The sequence below is a fragment of the Pleurodeles waltl genome, chromosome 7, assembly GCF_031143425.1.
Source record: "Pleurodeles waltl isolate 20211129_DDA chromosome 7, aPleWal1.hap1.20221129, whole genome shotgun sequence".
NCBI lineage: Eukaryota > Metazoa > Chordata > Amphibia > Caudata > Salamandridae > Pleurodeles > Pleurodeles waltl.
The window spans coordinates 113,128,031-113,142,388 of NC_090446.1; the positions used below are offsets into that span (position 1 = coordinate 113,128,031).

Sequence of the window (14,358 nt, forward strand, 5' to 3'; positions counted from 1 at the left end):
TCTACAGAACCTCCTAAGAAGGCATACAAAAAAATCTACTGAGGGCTCTGCAAAACATCGCAGCCCCTCCAAATGGCCTTGTAAACGGTGCCATACTACTACTACCACCACCACCTAAGAAACAAAAAAGGTCAGATTTCTCTTTAAAAAATCGACGACTTCAGAGCCCCACAGTCACCACCTAAGATAAAACAGATCTTCAAAAAAAACTGGCCTTTGCACTCCTGATGGACGTATCGTAGACGGTGTCTGTCGACGAGGAAATAAACAACTGAGTCTACAGTCTCGAAGACGTCTACCATCACCACCATCAGTGTCAACCGCAGCATCCTTTGTGTCGACTACGCCATCGTCAATGAATCTCTTTTTTTGCCATCGACAATACAGATAGCATCACCGCCGACGCAGTTGCCAACGACAAACATCCTGTTGATGCTCTTGATGACGCTCCCGTCGACGATGCCCCTGTCGTCGGGGCTCTTGTCGACGCCTCCACTGTCGACAACAGGGCAGCAACTGTCTGCAATTGATTTGCCGATGATGGACTCCACCAAGTTGTCAATGACAGAAACACTGACGAAAAGGCAAAGACCCACCTACATGCCTCTAGTCTTGAGTGACGGTTGACAATCCAAATCGGGCTAAAATCTATGAAACACGCTCAATTAACACCATCATCATCTTCTGCCCCAACAAAACCATATGGGACGACTCCTGGTGGCCCACCGCCCTAGGTCCCCCACCAACACCTGCAAACCACGCACGCAACCTCGGCATCATCCTGGACCCCTTCCTCTCCATGACCCAGCAAATCAACGCCATCGCCTCCTCCTGTTTCAACACCCTCTGCATACTGCGAAAAACCTTCAAATGGATTCCCATAGAGACCAGAAAGACAGTCACCCATGCACTCCACTACTGAAACGCCTTCTACGCCGGCACCACACTCAAACTCCAGAGGATCCAGAACGCAGCTGCATCTTGGACCTCCCACGACATGAACACATCTCCTCACACCTCCTATCCCTTCACTGGCTTCCGGTCGACAAGAGGATCACCTTCAAAATCCTCATCCACGGCCACAAATCCCTCCACAACACTGGACCAACCTACCTCAACGAAACAGTGAACTTCCACACTCCCACTCGCCACCTCCGCTCCGCCAACCTCGCACTCGCCACAGTCCCCCACAATCAACGCGCCACCACTGGAGGCAGATCCTTCTCCCACCTTGCTCCCAAGGCCTGGAACTCCCTCCCCACCAACCTCCGCAAGACTCAGAACCTACTGCTCTTCAGGGGACATTGAATTCCAGCTTTCTCCAGCGGGGCAAACCGAATCTGGATCTCTTTGCCCACCCCACCCCACCCAAAATTGCTTACGCTTTTCCTCTGATTCCCCTCCTTTCAAGGGTGCTCAGCAAGATGAAAGCAGAGCCCTATCACTTCATACTGATAGCCTCTGCATGGCCGTGCCAGCGCTGGTACACAGAGCTTCTCCTACTGTCAGTACGTCCTCCCATCACTCTGGCTGATGCCATTTTTACTGACGGTGAGCCAGGGATAAGTTCAACATCTGGATCCCAGATGCCTCAGTCGATCGGCATGGCTCCTGAATTCCAGGAATTTTGTCCTATAAATATTCCAAAGGATTATAGAGACATGCTTACAAAGGGGCGGGTGGACAGTACTGATAAAACATACTACCTGTAATAGAAGTTCTGTCTATGGTGTGCTTCCTCTAAAGTGCATCCCATCTCTTTGCCTCCAGAAGAGATCCTGCCCTACCGCTTGCTTCTAGCACAATCAGGATTAGCGCACGCTTCCATTACGGTGCACCTTGCATCCATTTTCCATTTCAGGATATGGTCGGATCAAAACCATCTTTGTGATCTGTCAGGCTCATTAAACAATTTCTCAAGGGATTGTTCAGAGCTTTTCCCCCTGTCAGAGCCCCTCCTCCGACATGGCAACTCAATGTAGCATTGGGACAATTGATGAAGGATCCATTCGAGCTCACCCATAGGGTGGATATAAAGTATCTTACCTGGAAGCTGGCTCTGCTCCTTGTACCCACGTCTGCATGTAGAGTTAGTGAGATTCAGGCTTTTACCACTCAACAACCATTCCTTTATTTAAGAGAAGATAGTAATTTTACATACAAACCCAAGTTCATCCCTATGGTCCCCTCGGACTTTCATCTTAATGAGCCTGTAATTCGTAAATCATTCTTTCCATGCCCTCAGACTGCAGCAGCGCGAGCCCTCCACTTGCTAGATCTCAAAAGATGCATCACGTTCTACTTGGACAGATTGAAGTCTTTCTGAAAAACAAATCAGCTCTTTGTAGCTTACAGTGCGCCTAGGAAGGGTTGCTCTGTAACAAAACAAAGTATATCCAGATGGATTTCAAAAGTGATTGTTTATTGTCCTCAAAAGGCGGGCCGACTCTTGAACACTACAATGCATGCATATTCCACAAGAGCCATCTCCACGTCAACGGCTTTTCTGGCAGGAGTATTGTTGCCTGAACATTCCCGAAACACTTCCCGTTTGGATACAGAAGTCCCTAGAGATGCAGCAGTGGGACAGGCGGTGCTAAGACATCTCTTTCAAATAAGGTGAGCCTTTTCTTTCATCCCACCAACCACGTACTCTCTTAAATGCACAGTATTTCTTTGATGTGCATTAAAAAAGAGTGAGAAAGAAAACAGTTTCTTACTCCTTGCTATTCTGATTCAAACATGTGAATCTATGAAAGTTTCTGTACTGGAGTAAGAACTAAGTTGTTTACCTGTAACTGTAGTTCTCTAGTATTGGAATCTTTCATAGATTTATATGTATTCGTCCCCCCTCCCCTCCCCCAAAAGAAGCTCACCTTTATTTCCTTCAGTGTTGTACCTTATGTAAGCACAAGTGCTTGATAAATCTGAGGGTACTAAAGGGTGGTATGACCTGATTAGGTGACTCTAAAGTTTGATCCTTTTTAAACAAATGCCAGTGATATAAATACTAAACTAAAGGCCTACCATTTATATGTCTATTAAGACATTGCTTTTCTAAGATACTGGGGACTCCCATCTTGACAACGGGGAAAGATTCCAGAATGCAAATCTATGAAAGATTCCAATACTGGAGAACTACAGTTACAGGTAAGTAACTTATTTCTTCTCCTCTAAGTTAATAAAAATAAAGTGGGTAACATCTTAATGTGTCCACTTTGCAGGAGGCAGTGGATGGTGTCCAACGATGTATGATGTCCCAGTATCATCGTAATGATAACCCAGAGGATGTGAAACGGCGAGCCATGGGAGACCCTGAGGTCCAACAAATTATGAGCGATCCCGCAATGAGGCTAATACTTGAACAGATGCAGAAGGATCCACAAGCACTGGGCGAGTAAGTTTTGAAATCTGGTTTATTGCAATAGTAGGAATCCTGCAAATTATTTGTTTTGTTACTATCCATATTGTTTTTTTAATGAAAAAGTGTGTGTGCTTGCTGCAGATATTATCTGTTTCCAGGTATAGGATTTTAAAAAACGAAATAAAAACAAATAAAAATCTGATTTGGCCGTAACAGCTCATCAATATTTGGCCATGGAAACAGGAATTCAATGTTGCCAGTGCATTGTTATTGATCTACTTAATCGTCAGACTAAAATACAGGGTACTTTACATTTAGAATATGATTGAGAATAAATGATTTGTAAAATCATTTCTTCATTGAATAGTTCATGGATTTACAACCTTGAATCAGTCTCCATCGTCGAGTTTGGAGTCCCACAGGGATTTACATTGTCACTGTATAACATGCCTGAAACAATATTAACAGTGGCTGCAACATAGCCTAGTCACTCCATCAGATAGTGACTAAATTCTAACAATGAAGTGAGATTATACTGAACACCATTCTCTCTGAAACCACCATGCTTGAAATTTCTATTGCACGTCCTATGGGAAGGGAGTTTTGTGATCTCTACTCATTTCGTCAGCTAAGTTTGTTTAGTCTTTCACTTTCAACCATTTGCATTTTCTCTGGACTTCACCCCCACACTTATATCAAACTCGTTAGCTGACAGTGTAGTTTCTGGTGCTTTGGACAAGGAAGCATTTAACTTAATCAAGATAGTCTCCCAGGAAGGCCCTTTTTCAGCGTGGAAGCACATGTGGAAATTAAATGATAATCTTGAATGACTTGGCTATAATTTATTTATTGTGATTGTGCTAAGCATAAAGGCAAGCTAACATTTGACAAGTTTTACAGGATCCTCAGAGCTTCATTTTATATTACCATGTTATAGCAGCACGACCCAGAACACGGTTGCTTCTTCACAGGATGAAACCATGCAAGAGTGCTCCTTCTGCCTCTTCTAAGAAGGTATCGCCTGAACCTGAAAGTACGTTGACTAGGCAGCCTTCTGAGAGGATAAAGCCTCTACTACTTTTAAGCGTCCTGTAGAGATACAGGGAAGTATACCAAAATGCCTTATGAATTCTCTCATGAGTATCCCATGAATACTCCTAACCCTAGATTCCTCAAAATGCTTATTTTCCGAGGCTATTGACTGGATCTGGAAAAGTCAAAAGTGGTGCTACTTTGCACAGTTGGGTGGTGCTGTGCCACTCCTTGTCAAATTCCTTTCTGCTATGGAATTGACAAACTGAGCTGCATATTGGTACCATCCATGCAAGCCGATGTCTGTACTAGTCTTTCTTCACCTTCAGGTGTGGATTTGGAGTTCCACTCCTTTTTCTTCCCTGTGAAGAATTTTCCCTTCGAAAATGTTTTCCGTTGTTTAATGAATATTGCTTCTTAAGACTATAGTGTTTAAGACTTGTTTGGGCTTTTGCAAACAGATGTCTGTGACAGATACCCGTGGGGTGTCTTTATTGCTGAAACCCAAGGCCTGCAACCACTGCATCCAGATAAACCTGAAATCCATCTGAAAACAAGCAGTGAAGCTCCATGTGGTAAAGTAGCCGAAGGTCCAGAGAAGGGCCTGCTCTTAAGTTAAGATCGCAGAGCCACACCCGGTCCCACTCTCGACCCCAAAGGCGTTCCAAAGGCCAATCTTCCTCATGGTTAAAGTATTCAGGCAAGTCAAACAAATACCAGCGAGACTCTGTTCCTTTACATCACTCTTTGCAAATAGCACATGGAGTCAGTGTGCCTTTCAGTCACGCTCCCATTCCACCAAAGAGCCAGTGCTATTTCTAGTCCCACTGTACCCAGGAGTTTCGAAGCCCATCAGTGACCTCACAGCAAGTCAAAGCTTTTTGTGAGGCTACACTGCACAGTTTTGGGTTGCTTCCTGTTCCCTCTGGTATTCCTATGGTTCCCAAAGATTTGCTGGGTCCACAGGTTTGGTTACCACTGGCAGGTTCATCACCTGGACCTTTTCAACTCACCTCTGGTTGGGTACAGACATTAGCCTTGGCACCGAAATCTACGCCAGCCCGGCTTTGGCTCGACCAAGGCCACTTCCTGATCTTCACATGCTACAGCCTATTCTGAACCCATTGGACTCCTACACAATCCCACTACCATGCTGCAATGCACATACATTGCACCAGCCTTTTGGCTCGGACTCTGATCTGAGCAAGCCTTATCCAAATGAAAGTGAAGAAACCGGTAAGAACATGATCCTGCTTATGATGCGGACAACTGATACACAAATTACAGGAGGCCAGTGGACTGGACACCATACCAGACACTCTGTTGGTCCACCCCACTAACCCTGCTGCCCCTATTTCATCAAAAGAGGATAGTTCCTCCTTTACCACAGTGATAGGAATGGTTGCTGTGGTCCTTGGCCTTCACCACCCACTATGGAGGATAAAATGGAGGTCCTACAATGTGACCTGACACTGACCGAGCCTCTTAACTTTTAGTGAAGCTCTTACTGACACACTGGTGGATACATGGGCTAAAGAGTGCTCTATACCCCTTAACGACCCCCCCTCCTTTACCCCGACAAGTCGCCCACTGCCATAGATGTGATCTAGCAATCCAACATCAGAGAGTTTGGTGATACAGGTGTCCTAGAAGGATAACGCTTTTCTTACCACTCCACCTGATAAGGTGTCAAAACGAGGGGACAGTATTGGTAAACATATGTTTTGCCTTGGCCAGACTTTTAACAGTGACTATAGAGGATTCCCAGCCTGACAACTTGGAATAATTCAAACGTACATCTATGTAGGATAGTGATGTTGGAGAAACCTATCTACAGATAGCCAACTTTTTTCTTGCTTGACTCTTTGCTAAAGCTTATTTGCTTACAAATCGTCAGTGAAGTAGACATAATTAGAATCTGACAGGTCATTAGAGAGAAAGTTTAATGCCGCCAAGACCAGTAACGTGGCCAGCCTGTAATGTGACTGCACTGCACAGCTCCAGCAGATTTCCATATGTCTGCTTCAGGTCCCAGTAGATGGTTGGATATTGTTGAAAGTGATGCGGATGGGTCACACTAATCTGAATCAAAAGCTTGTGAATAAGTACTGTGCAGCAAACTAGGAAGGGATATTTAAGGGAGTCACCATCTGAACATCACTGCACAACTTTACTACTAACATATACTGTATTGTTTCACTCAGTCCAGTTGCCCCAGTTTTAACAGGCAGGTTTGCAAGATAGTCATCTCTATTCTGATGGTCTTCAGCTTCCTGAGTTGGTTAAAATTTCTACTGTAAACAAAGGTCCACAGTTACTTGTAATCTTAGGTTCGATGGCATCTGTCGCTGTAGATACACATGGTATGCATGAGCGCTCGCCATCTGGTGTTGGGTCGGAGTGTTACAAGTTGTTTTTCTTCGAAGAAGTGTTTTCGAGTCACGGGACCGAGTGACTCCACCTTCTGTGCTCATTGCGCATGGGCGTCGACTCCATCTTCGATTGTTTTCTTTCCTCCATCGGGTTCGGACGTGTTCATGTCGCTCCGAGTTTCGGAACGGAAAGATAGCTGAAGACGGAAGATTTTCGACGGTATCGTTGCGATCCGGTTAGAGATAGACACATACGACGACGCGTTGAACATCGAAGCGCTTCGGTGCCCTTCGGGGTAGATTTCGGCACCCCGTCGGGGCCTAGTCGGCCCGACCGCGTGGAGGACAACGCCGATGGATCGGACCCCGTTTCGATTCTGCCCCGAATGCCACAACAAATATCCTTATACGGACCTGCACTCGGTCTGTAATCTGTGCCTGTCACCCGAGCACAGTGAAGAATCCTGCGAGGCCTGTCGGGCGTTCCGGTCCCGAAAAACTCTGCGCGACCGTCGAGCGAGAAGACTGCAGATGGCGTCCACGCCAAAAGAGCGTCGACAGTTCGAGACAGAAGAAGAACAGGAGGAATCCTTTTCCATCCAGGATTCAGACTCCGACGAGCTACACTCTACAAGAACTGTGAGTAAGACGTCGAGATCAAACCTTAAAAAAGGAAAGAAGGCCCAGGGGACGCCACTGCCAACCGGCCATGGCTCCACCCAAATTCTCGGTGACCAACAATCGGCACCGAAAAAGGCCCATTCAGTGTCGAGATCGTCCGACTTCGGTCGAGACACCGGCACGCAGCCTCCTCGGGACCGAGAGAGTGCTAAACAGAAGCATCGACACCGAGAGTTCGGTGTCGACACCGATCGACGCCGAGACAGTGGCGCCGAAGACCATAGAGGCCAAGAATTTTCGGCACAGAAAAAGAGGAAGGTTACCTCGGAGCCGAAAAAACAATCGACAGGGCTTTCGGAGCCGAAAAAAGCGACACCAGACCCTGTTTCCGGCTCCTATACCGAAGAGCATTCTATGTCTTCTCAAATGAAGAAACATAGATTTGAACAAGAACTGCAATCCACTGACGTGGATCACACGCAAAAGCGTATCTTTATTCAGCAGGGGACTGGGAAGATCAGTACCCTTCCACCTGTCAAACGAAAGAGAACGCTTCAGTTTACTCCTCAGCAACAAACAACACAAAAGGTAACACCTCCTCCCTCGCCTCCACCTGTAACTCCGGCTTCGCCAACTTACACCCCGTCACATTCGCCAGCTCACACCGCCATGAGCCACGACGACCAAGATCAGGATGCGTGGGACTTGTACGACGCACCAGTGTCTGATAACAGCCCAGACACATACCCAACTAGGCCATCACCACCGGAAGACAGCACAGCCTACTCACAAGTGGTGGCTAGAGCAGCTCTATTCCATAATGTGGAACTACACTCGGAACAAGTGGAGGATGATTTTTTATTTAACACCCTCTCCTCAACCCACAGCTCCTACCAAAGCCTGCCGATGCTCCCAGGCATGCTACGCCATGCAAAGGACATTTTCAAGGAGCCAGTTAAAAGTAGGGCAGTGACGCCTAGGGTGGACAAAAAGTATAAGGCGCCTCCTACGGACCCTGTCTTCATCACCTCTCAGCTGCCACCAGACTCTGTGGTGGTAGGGGCTGCCAGAAAACGGGCAAACTCACACACTTCTGGGGATGCACCTCCCCCAGATAAAGAAAGTAGGAAGTTCGATGCAGCCGGGAAGAGGGTTGCTGTCCAAGCAGCAAACCAGTGGCGCATCGCAAATTCACAAGCGCTGCTAGCGCGATACGACAGAGCCCACTGGGATGAGATGCAGCATCTCATTGAACATCTCCCAAAAGATCTGCAAAAAAGAGCAAAACAGGTTGTTGAGGAGGGTCAAAACATTTCCAACAATCAAATATGCTCCTCCATGGATGCAGCAGACACGGCCGCAAGAACCATTAATACGTCGGTTACCATCCGTAGGCACGCATGGCTCAGAACGTCTGGATTCAAGCCAGAAATTCAGCAGGCAGTGCTTAACATGCCAGTAAACGAGAAACTTCTGTTCGGTCCGGAGGTCGACACAGCTATAGAAAAGCTCAAGAAGGACACTGACACTGCCAAGGCCATGGGCGCACTCTACTCCCCGCAGAGCAGAGGATCTTATAACACCTTCCGCAAAACACCTTTTAGAGGAGGGTTTCGGGGTCAGGCCACACAAGCTAGCACCTCACAGTCCGCACCGCCCACCTACCAGGGACAGTACAGGGGAGGTTTTCGGGGCCAGTATAGAGGGGGGCAATTTCCTAGGAATAGAGGAAGATTTCAAAGCCCCAAAACCACTACCAACAAGCAGTGACTCACACGTCACTCACCCCTCCCACACAACACCAGTGGGGGGGAGGATACATCAATATTACGAAGCATGGGACAAAATAACTACAGATACATGGGTCCTAGCAATTATCCAACATGGTTATTGCATAGAATTCATGCAATTCCCTCCAGACATACCACCAAAATCACAAAATTTATCAAAATACCATTCACAACTTCTAGAGATAGAAGTTCAAGCACTACTGCAAAAAAATGCAATAGAATTAGTACCAAGCACACAAATAAACACAGGAGTTTATTCACTGTACTTCTTGATACCAAAAAAGGACGAAACACTGAGACCAATTCTAGACCTCAGGGTAGTAAACACATTCATCAAATCAGACCACTTTCACATGGTCACACTACAAGAAGTGTTACCATTGCTCAGAAAACACGACTACATGACAACCCTAGACCTCAAGGACGCATATTTCCATATACCAATCCATCAATCACACAGGAAATATCTAAGGTTTGTATTCAAAGGAATACATTACCAATTCAAAGTATTGCCTTTTGGTTTAACAACCGCTCCAAGAGTATTCACAAAGTGCCTAGCAGTAGTCGCTGCACACATCAGAAGGCAGCAAATACATGTGTTCCCGTATCTAGACGACTGGCTAATCAAAACCAGTTCGCTCACACAATGCTCAAACCACACAAATCAAGTCATACAAACCCTCTACAATTTAGGGTTCACCGTCAACTTTGCAAAATCAAACATTCTGCCAAGCAAAGTACAGCAATATCTAGGAGCCATAATAGACACGACAAAAGGAGTAGCAACGCCAACTCCACAAAGGATCCACAATTTCAACAGGGTCATTCAACACATGTCTCCAAACCAAACAATACAAGCAAGAACAATACTACAGCTCCTAGGCATGATGTCCTCATGCATAGCCATTGTCCCAAACGCAAGACTGCACATGAGGCCCTTACAACAGTGCCTAGCCTCACAGTGGTCTCAAGCACAGGGTCACCTTCTAGATCTGGTGTTGCTAGACCGCCAAACTTACCTATCGCTTCTATGGTGGAACAGTATAAATTTAAACATAGGGCGGCCTTTCCAAGACCCAGTGCCACAGTACGTAATAACAACAGATGCTTCCATGACAGGGTGGGGAGCACATCTCAATCAACACAACATAAGAGGACAATGGAACATACATCAAACAAAACTGCATATAAATCATCTAGAATTATTAGCAGTTTTTCAAGCACTAAAAGCTTTCCAACCAATCATAACCCACAAATACATCCTTGTCAAAACAGACAACATGACAACGATGTATTATCTAAACAAACAAGGAGGAACACATTCAACGCAGTTAAGCTTGTTAGCTCAAAAAATATGGAAGTGGGCAATCCACCATCAAATTGGTCTAATAGCACAGTTTATTCCGGGGATCCAGAATCAGCTGGCAGACAATCTCTCTCGAGATCACCAGCAAGTCCACGAATGGGAAATCCACCCACAAATTCTGAACACCTACTTCACACTCTGGGGAACACCACAAATAGACTTATTTGCAACAAAAGAGAACGCAAAATGCCAAAACTTCGCGTCCAGATACCCACACAAGCAATCCCAAGGCAATGCCCTATGGATGAACTGGTCAGGAATATTTGCTTACGCTTTTCCTCCTCTCCCTCTCCTTCCTTACCTAGTAAACAAATTGAGTCAAAACAAACTCAAACTCATTTTAATAGCACCAACGTGGGCAAGACAACCCTGGTACACAACACTGCTAGATCTGTCTGTAGTACCACACATCAAACTGCCCAACAAACCAGATCTGTTAACGCAACACAACCAACAGATCAGACACCCGGACCCAGCATCGCTGAATCTAGCAATCTGGCTCCTGAAATCCTAGAATTCGGACACTTACAACTTAGCCAAGAGTGTATGGAAGTCATAAAGCAGGCCAGAAGGCCATCCACTAGACACTGCTACGCAAGTAAGTGGAAAAGATTTGTTTGGTACTGCCATCATAATCAGATACAACCACTAGAGGCAACTCCAAAACATATAGTAAATTACTTGCTCCATTTACAAAAAGCAAAGCTAGCCTTCTCTTCTATTAAAACACACCTTGCAGCAATATCTGCATACCTGCAAACTACATATTCAACTTCCTTGTATAGGATACCAGTTATCAAAGCATTCATAGAAGGGCTTAAAAGAATTATACCACCAAGAACACCACCTGTTCCTTCATGGAACCTAAACGTGGTTCTAACAAGACTCATGGGCCCACCCTTCGAACCCATGCACTCTTGCGGAATACAATTCCTCACCTGGAAAGTTGCCTTTCTCATCGCCATTACATCTCTAAGAAGAGTAAGTGAAATTCAAGCGTTCACAACACAAGAGCCTTTTATACAAATACATAAAAATAAGGTCGTCCTACGACCTAATCCAAAATTTTTACCAAAAGTTATTTCTCCATTCCATCTAAATCAAACGGTAGAATTACCAGTATTCTTCCCACAGCCAGATTCTGTGGCTGAAAGAGCACTACATACATTAGATGTCAAAAGAGCATTAATGTACTACATTGACAGAACGAAGAACATCAGAAAAACTAAACAGCTATTTATTGCATTCCAAAAACCTCATGCAGGTAACCCAATATCAAAACAAGGTATAGCCAGATGGATAGTTAAATGCATCCAAATCTGCTACCTTAAAGCAAAAAGACAACTGCCCATTACTCCCAGGGCACATTCAACAAGGAAAAAAGGTGCTTCAATGGCCTTTTTAGGAAACATCCCAATGCAAGAAATATGTAAGGCAGCCACTTGGTCTACGCCTCACACATTCACCAAACACTACTGTATAGATGTGCTATCCGCACAACAAGCTACAGTAGGTCAAGCTGTATTAAGAACTCTATTTCAGACAACTTCTACTCCTACAGGCTAAACCACCGCTTATGGGGAACTAACTGCTTACTAGTCTATGCATACCATGTGTATCTACAGCGACAGATGCCATCGAACTGAAAATGTCACTTACCCAGTGTACATCTGTTCGTGGCATCAGTCGCTGAGATTCACATGGACCCACCCACCTCCCCGGAAGCCTGTAGCAGTTCAGAAGTTACCTTCAATTTTTGTACATTTGTATATATATTACTTAATCCTTTAATAGGTACATACTTACATTTTTCATTGCGCGGGCACTATTACTATAGTACAACTCCTACCTCACCCTCTGCGGGGAAAACAATCGAAGATGGAGTCGACGCCCATGCGCAATGAGCACAGAAGGTGGAGTCACTCGGTCCCGTGACTCGAAAACACTTCTTCGAAGAAAAACAACTTGTAACACTCCGACCCAACACCAGATGGCGAGCGCTCATGCATACCATGTGAATCTCAGCGACTGATGCCACGAACAGATGTACACTGGGTAAGTGACATTTTCATTATCCATGTTGTTTTTTTGTGTAAATTCATAAACATCCTAGACACTTCTCTTTGCACAAAATCAAACTCTTGGATTAGCATCTTGTTTATTACCCAATAGCAAGTTGTCTGCATACTTGCTAGTTATGAACAGAAAAGATTACTTCAGGTCCTGGCTAATGGCAAGGACGTTTCTTACTTGTACATTGTAGGAGTATAGATGCACAATATCCTGGTTTTTGTTCAAAACTAATTGTATGGGCTCTGTTATCAGTCAAATGTACTATACTACACGTGACGTAGTTAAATGGATTTTTCAGAGGAATGATAAAATGTTGGCACTTTAAGACATGTTTTTCTTGTTTATTTTTTTTCCAATATTGAAAACGTTAGTGTTTATTAAATGTGTTAGAGATACTAAACATACATAGAGATATTCTACTGCTCCTGAATGACAAAAAAACGTCCAGAATGAAGAACTAGCAAATAGGTAATGAATCCATTAAAACATTATTTCAATTAATCTAAATCCTTGGTGTGGAGAGTTAAATTTCAGTTCCGAATTGAAAGTCAACTCCGCTAACTTACTTCGGAACATGTCTTTTGACACCAAACTCCAGCTTAAAAGTGCCTTCATATTAGAAAAAAATAAGTGTGTATATGGGTGTGTGGATGTGTGTGTATGGATAGGCTACTGTTTGATAAATATTTAGCATCTTCTCCCATTTCTTCCTTTTCTGCAGACATCTGAAGAATCCATTAATAGCACAGAAAATTCAAAAGTTGATGGACGTTGGTTTGATCGCGATCCGGTGATAATTTCAAACTTCAACTTTTCTCTCCATCTTGACCACCTTTGCTTACTTGAAGTAAGAGGAGCTAAAGAATCTTGGACAGTTGCAGCACGTGGCAACGCATTACCTGCATACTGTGGGAGAGTTATAGGATGAAGGCTCGCTCAGTGCACAGCCTTCCGTTATCTTCAGCGCACACACGCTGCCTTCGGGCCATGTTCGAGTTCTCATCCAGCGTCTGTGTGTCTAGTGATTCTGCCTGGCTTTCCTGATGGAAGGGCCAATCCTTTTTGTTTTCCTCAAGGAATTTGCTGTCTCTTGCTCAATTTGACGGTAGTGTGTATGCTGAAGTTTGCTGCTCCTACTGTCATTTGGTTGTAATGCTGGTGAGGATAAGCTGGCACTTCTAAATAAAGAGGAAATAAGTCATAATGTATTTTTGGTATGTTTTGAAATATTAAAACTACTCAAATTATATGTGGGTGAGCATTTAATGTAAGTTGTAATTCTGTTTGAGGTACATGAATATCTTGTGAAAGACACCATGTAGCAAATTCATTGGGTTCTGAAAAATAAAATGTTTCAGTTAATTTAAATAATTGGAAAAAAGCAAGTGGTGGACAGGATCGATTACTGCTGTAGGGGAGAGTAGACTATCCAGGAGAGCAGCTGGCTTCTAGGGAAGGCAGGGAAGGATCCTCCATTAGTGACAAAACCATTTAGAACGCCTTCATGTTAAAAGGATTTCTCCTCAAGTCTGCATTCAATCTTTGGTTATTGGGAGTGTAGCTATTTTGTTCACCTCAGAGTAACCAGGGTCAAAAGATCTTCTGGCATATAATGAACTTGATAAATTCGTCAGAGATGAAAATAGACAGATGAAAAGAGTGGGCATATATCTGTCACCAACTGACAGAATCCAAGATTGAAAGTAAACTGAAATGTTTTCATTCGGCCAGACCAGGATA

At 44.5% G+C, this 14,358-nt stretch overlaps 1 protein-coding gene across 1 annotated transcript in view; it reads left to right on the plus strand.

Moving 5' to 3' along the window:
• The window catches only part of STIP1 (stress induced phosphoprotein 1), a 275,508-nt gene extending 261,643 nt beyond the window's left edge, over positions 1 to 13,865 (plus strand). Inside the window, exons 13-14 of the mRNA XM_069243209.1 lie at positions 3,225 to 3,397; positions 13,340 to 13,865. Of these exons, the coding sequence (XP_069099310.1) occupies positions 3,225 to 3,397; positions 13,340 to 13,412 (246 nt within the window). The 3' untranslated portion in view covers positions 13,413 to 13,865. The remainder of the gene's footprint in view (positions 1 to 3,224; positions 3,398 to 13,339) is intronic.
• Positions 13,866 to 14,358: the final 493 nt, after the last annotated feature.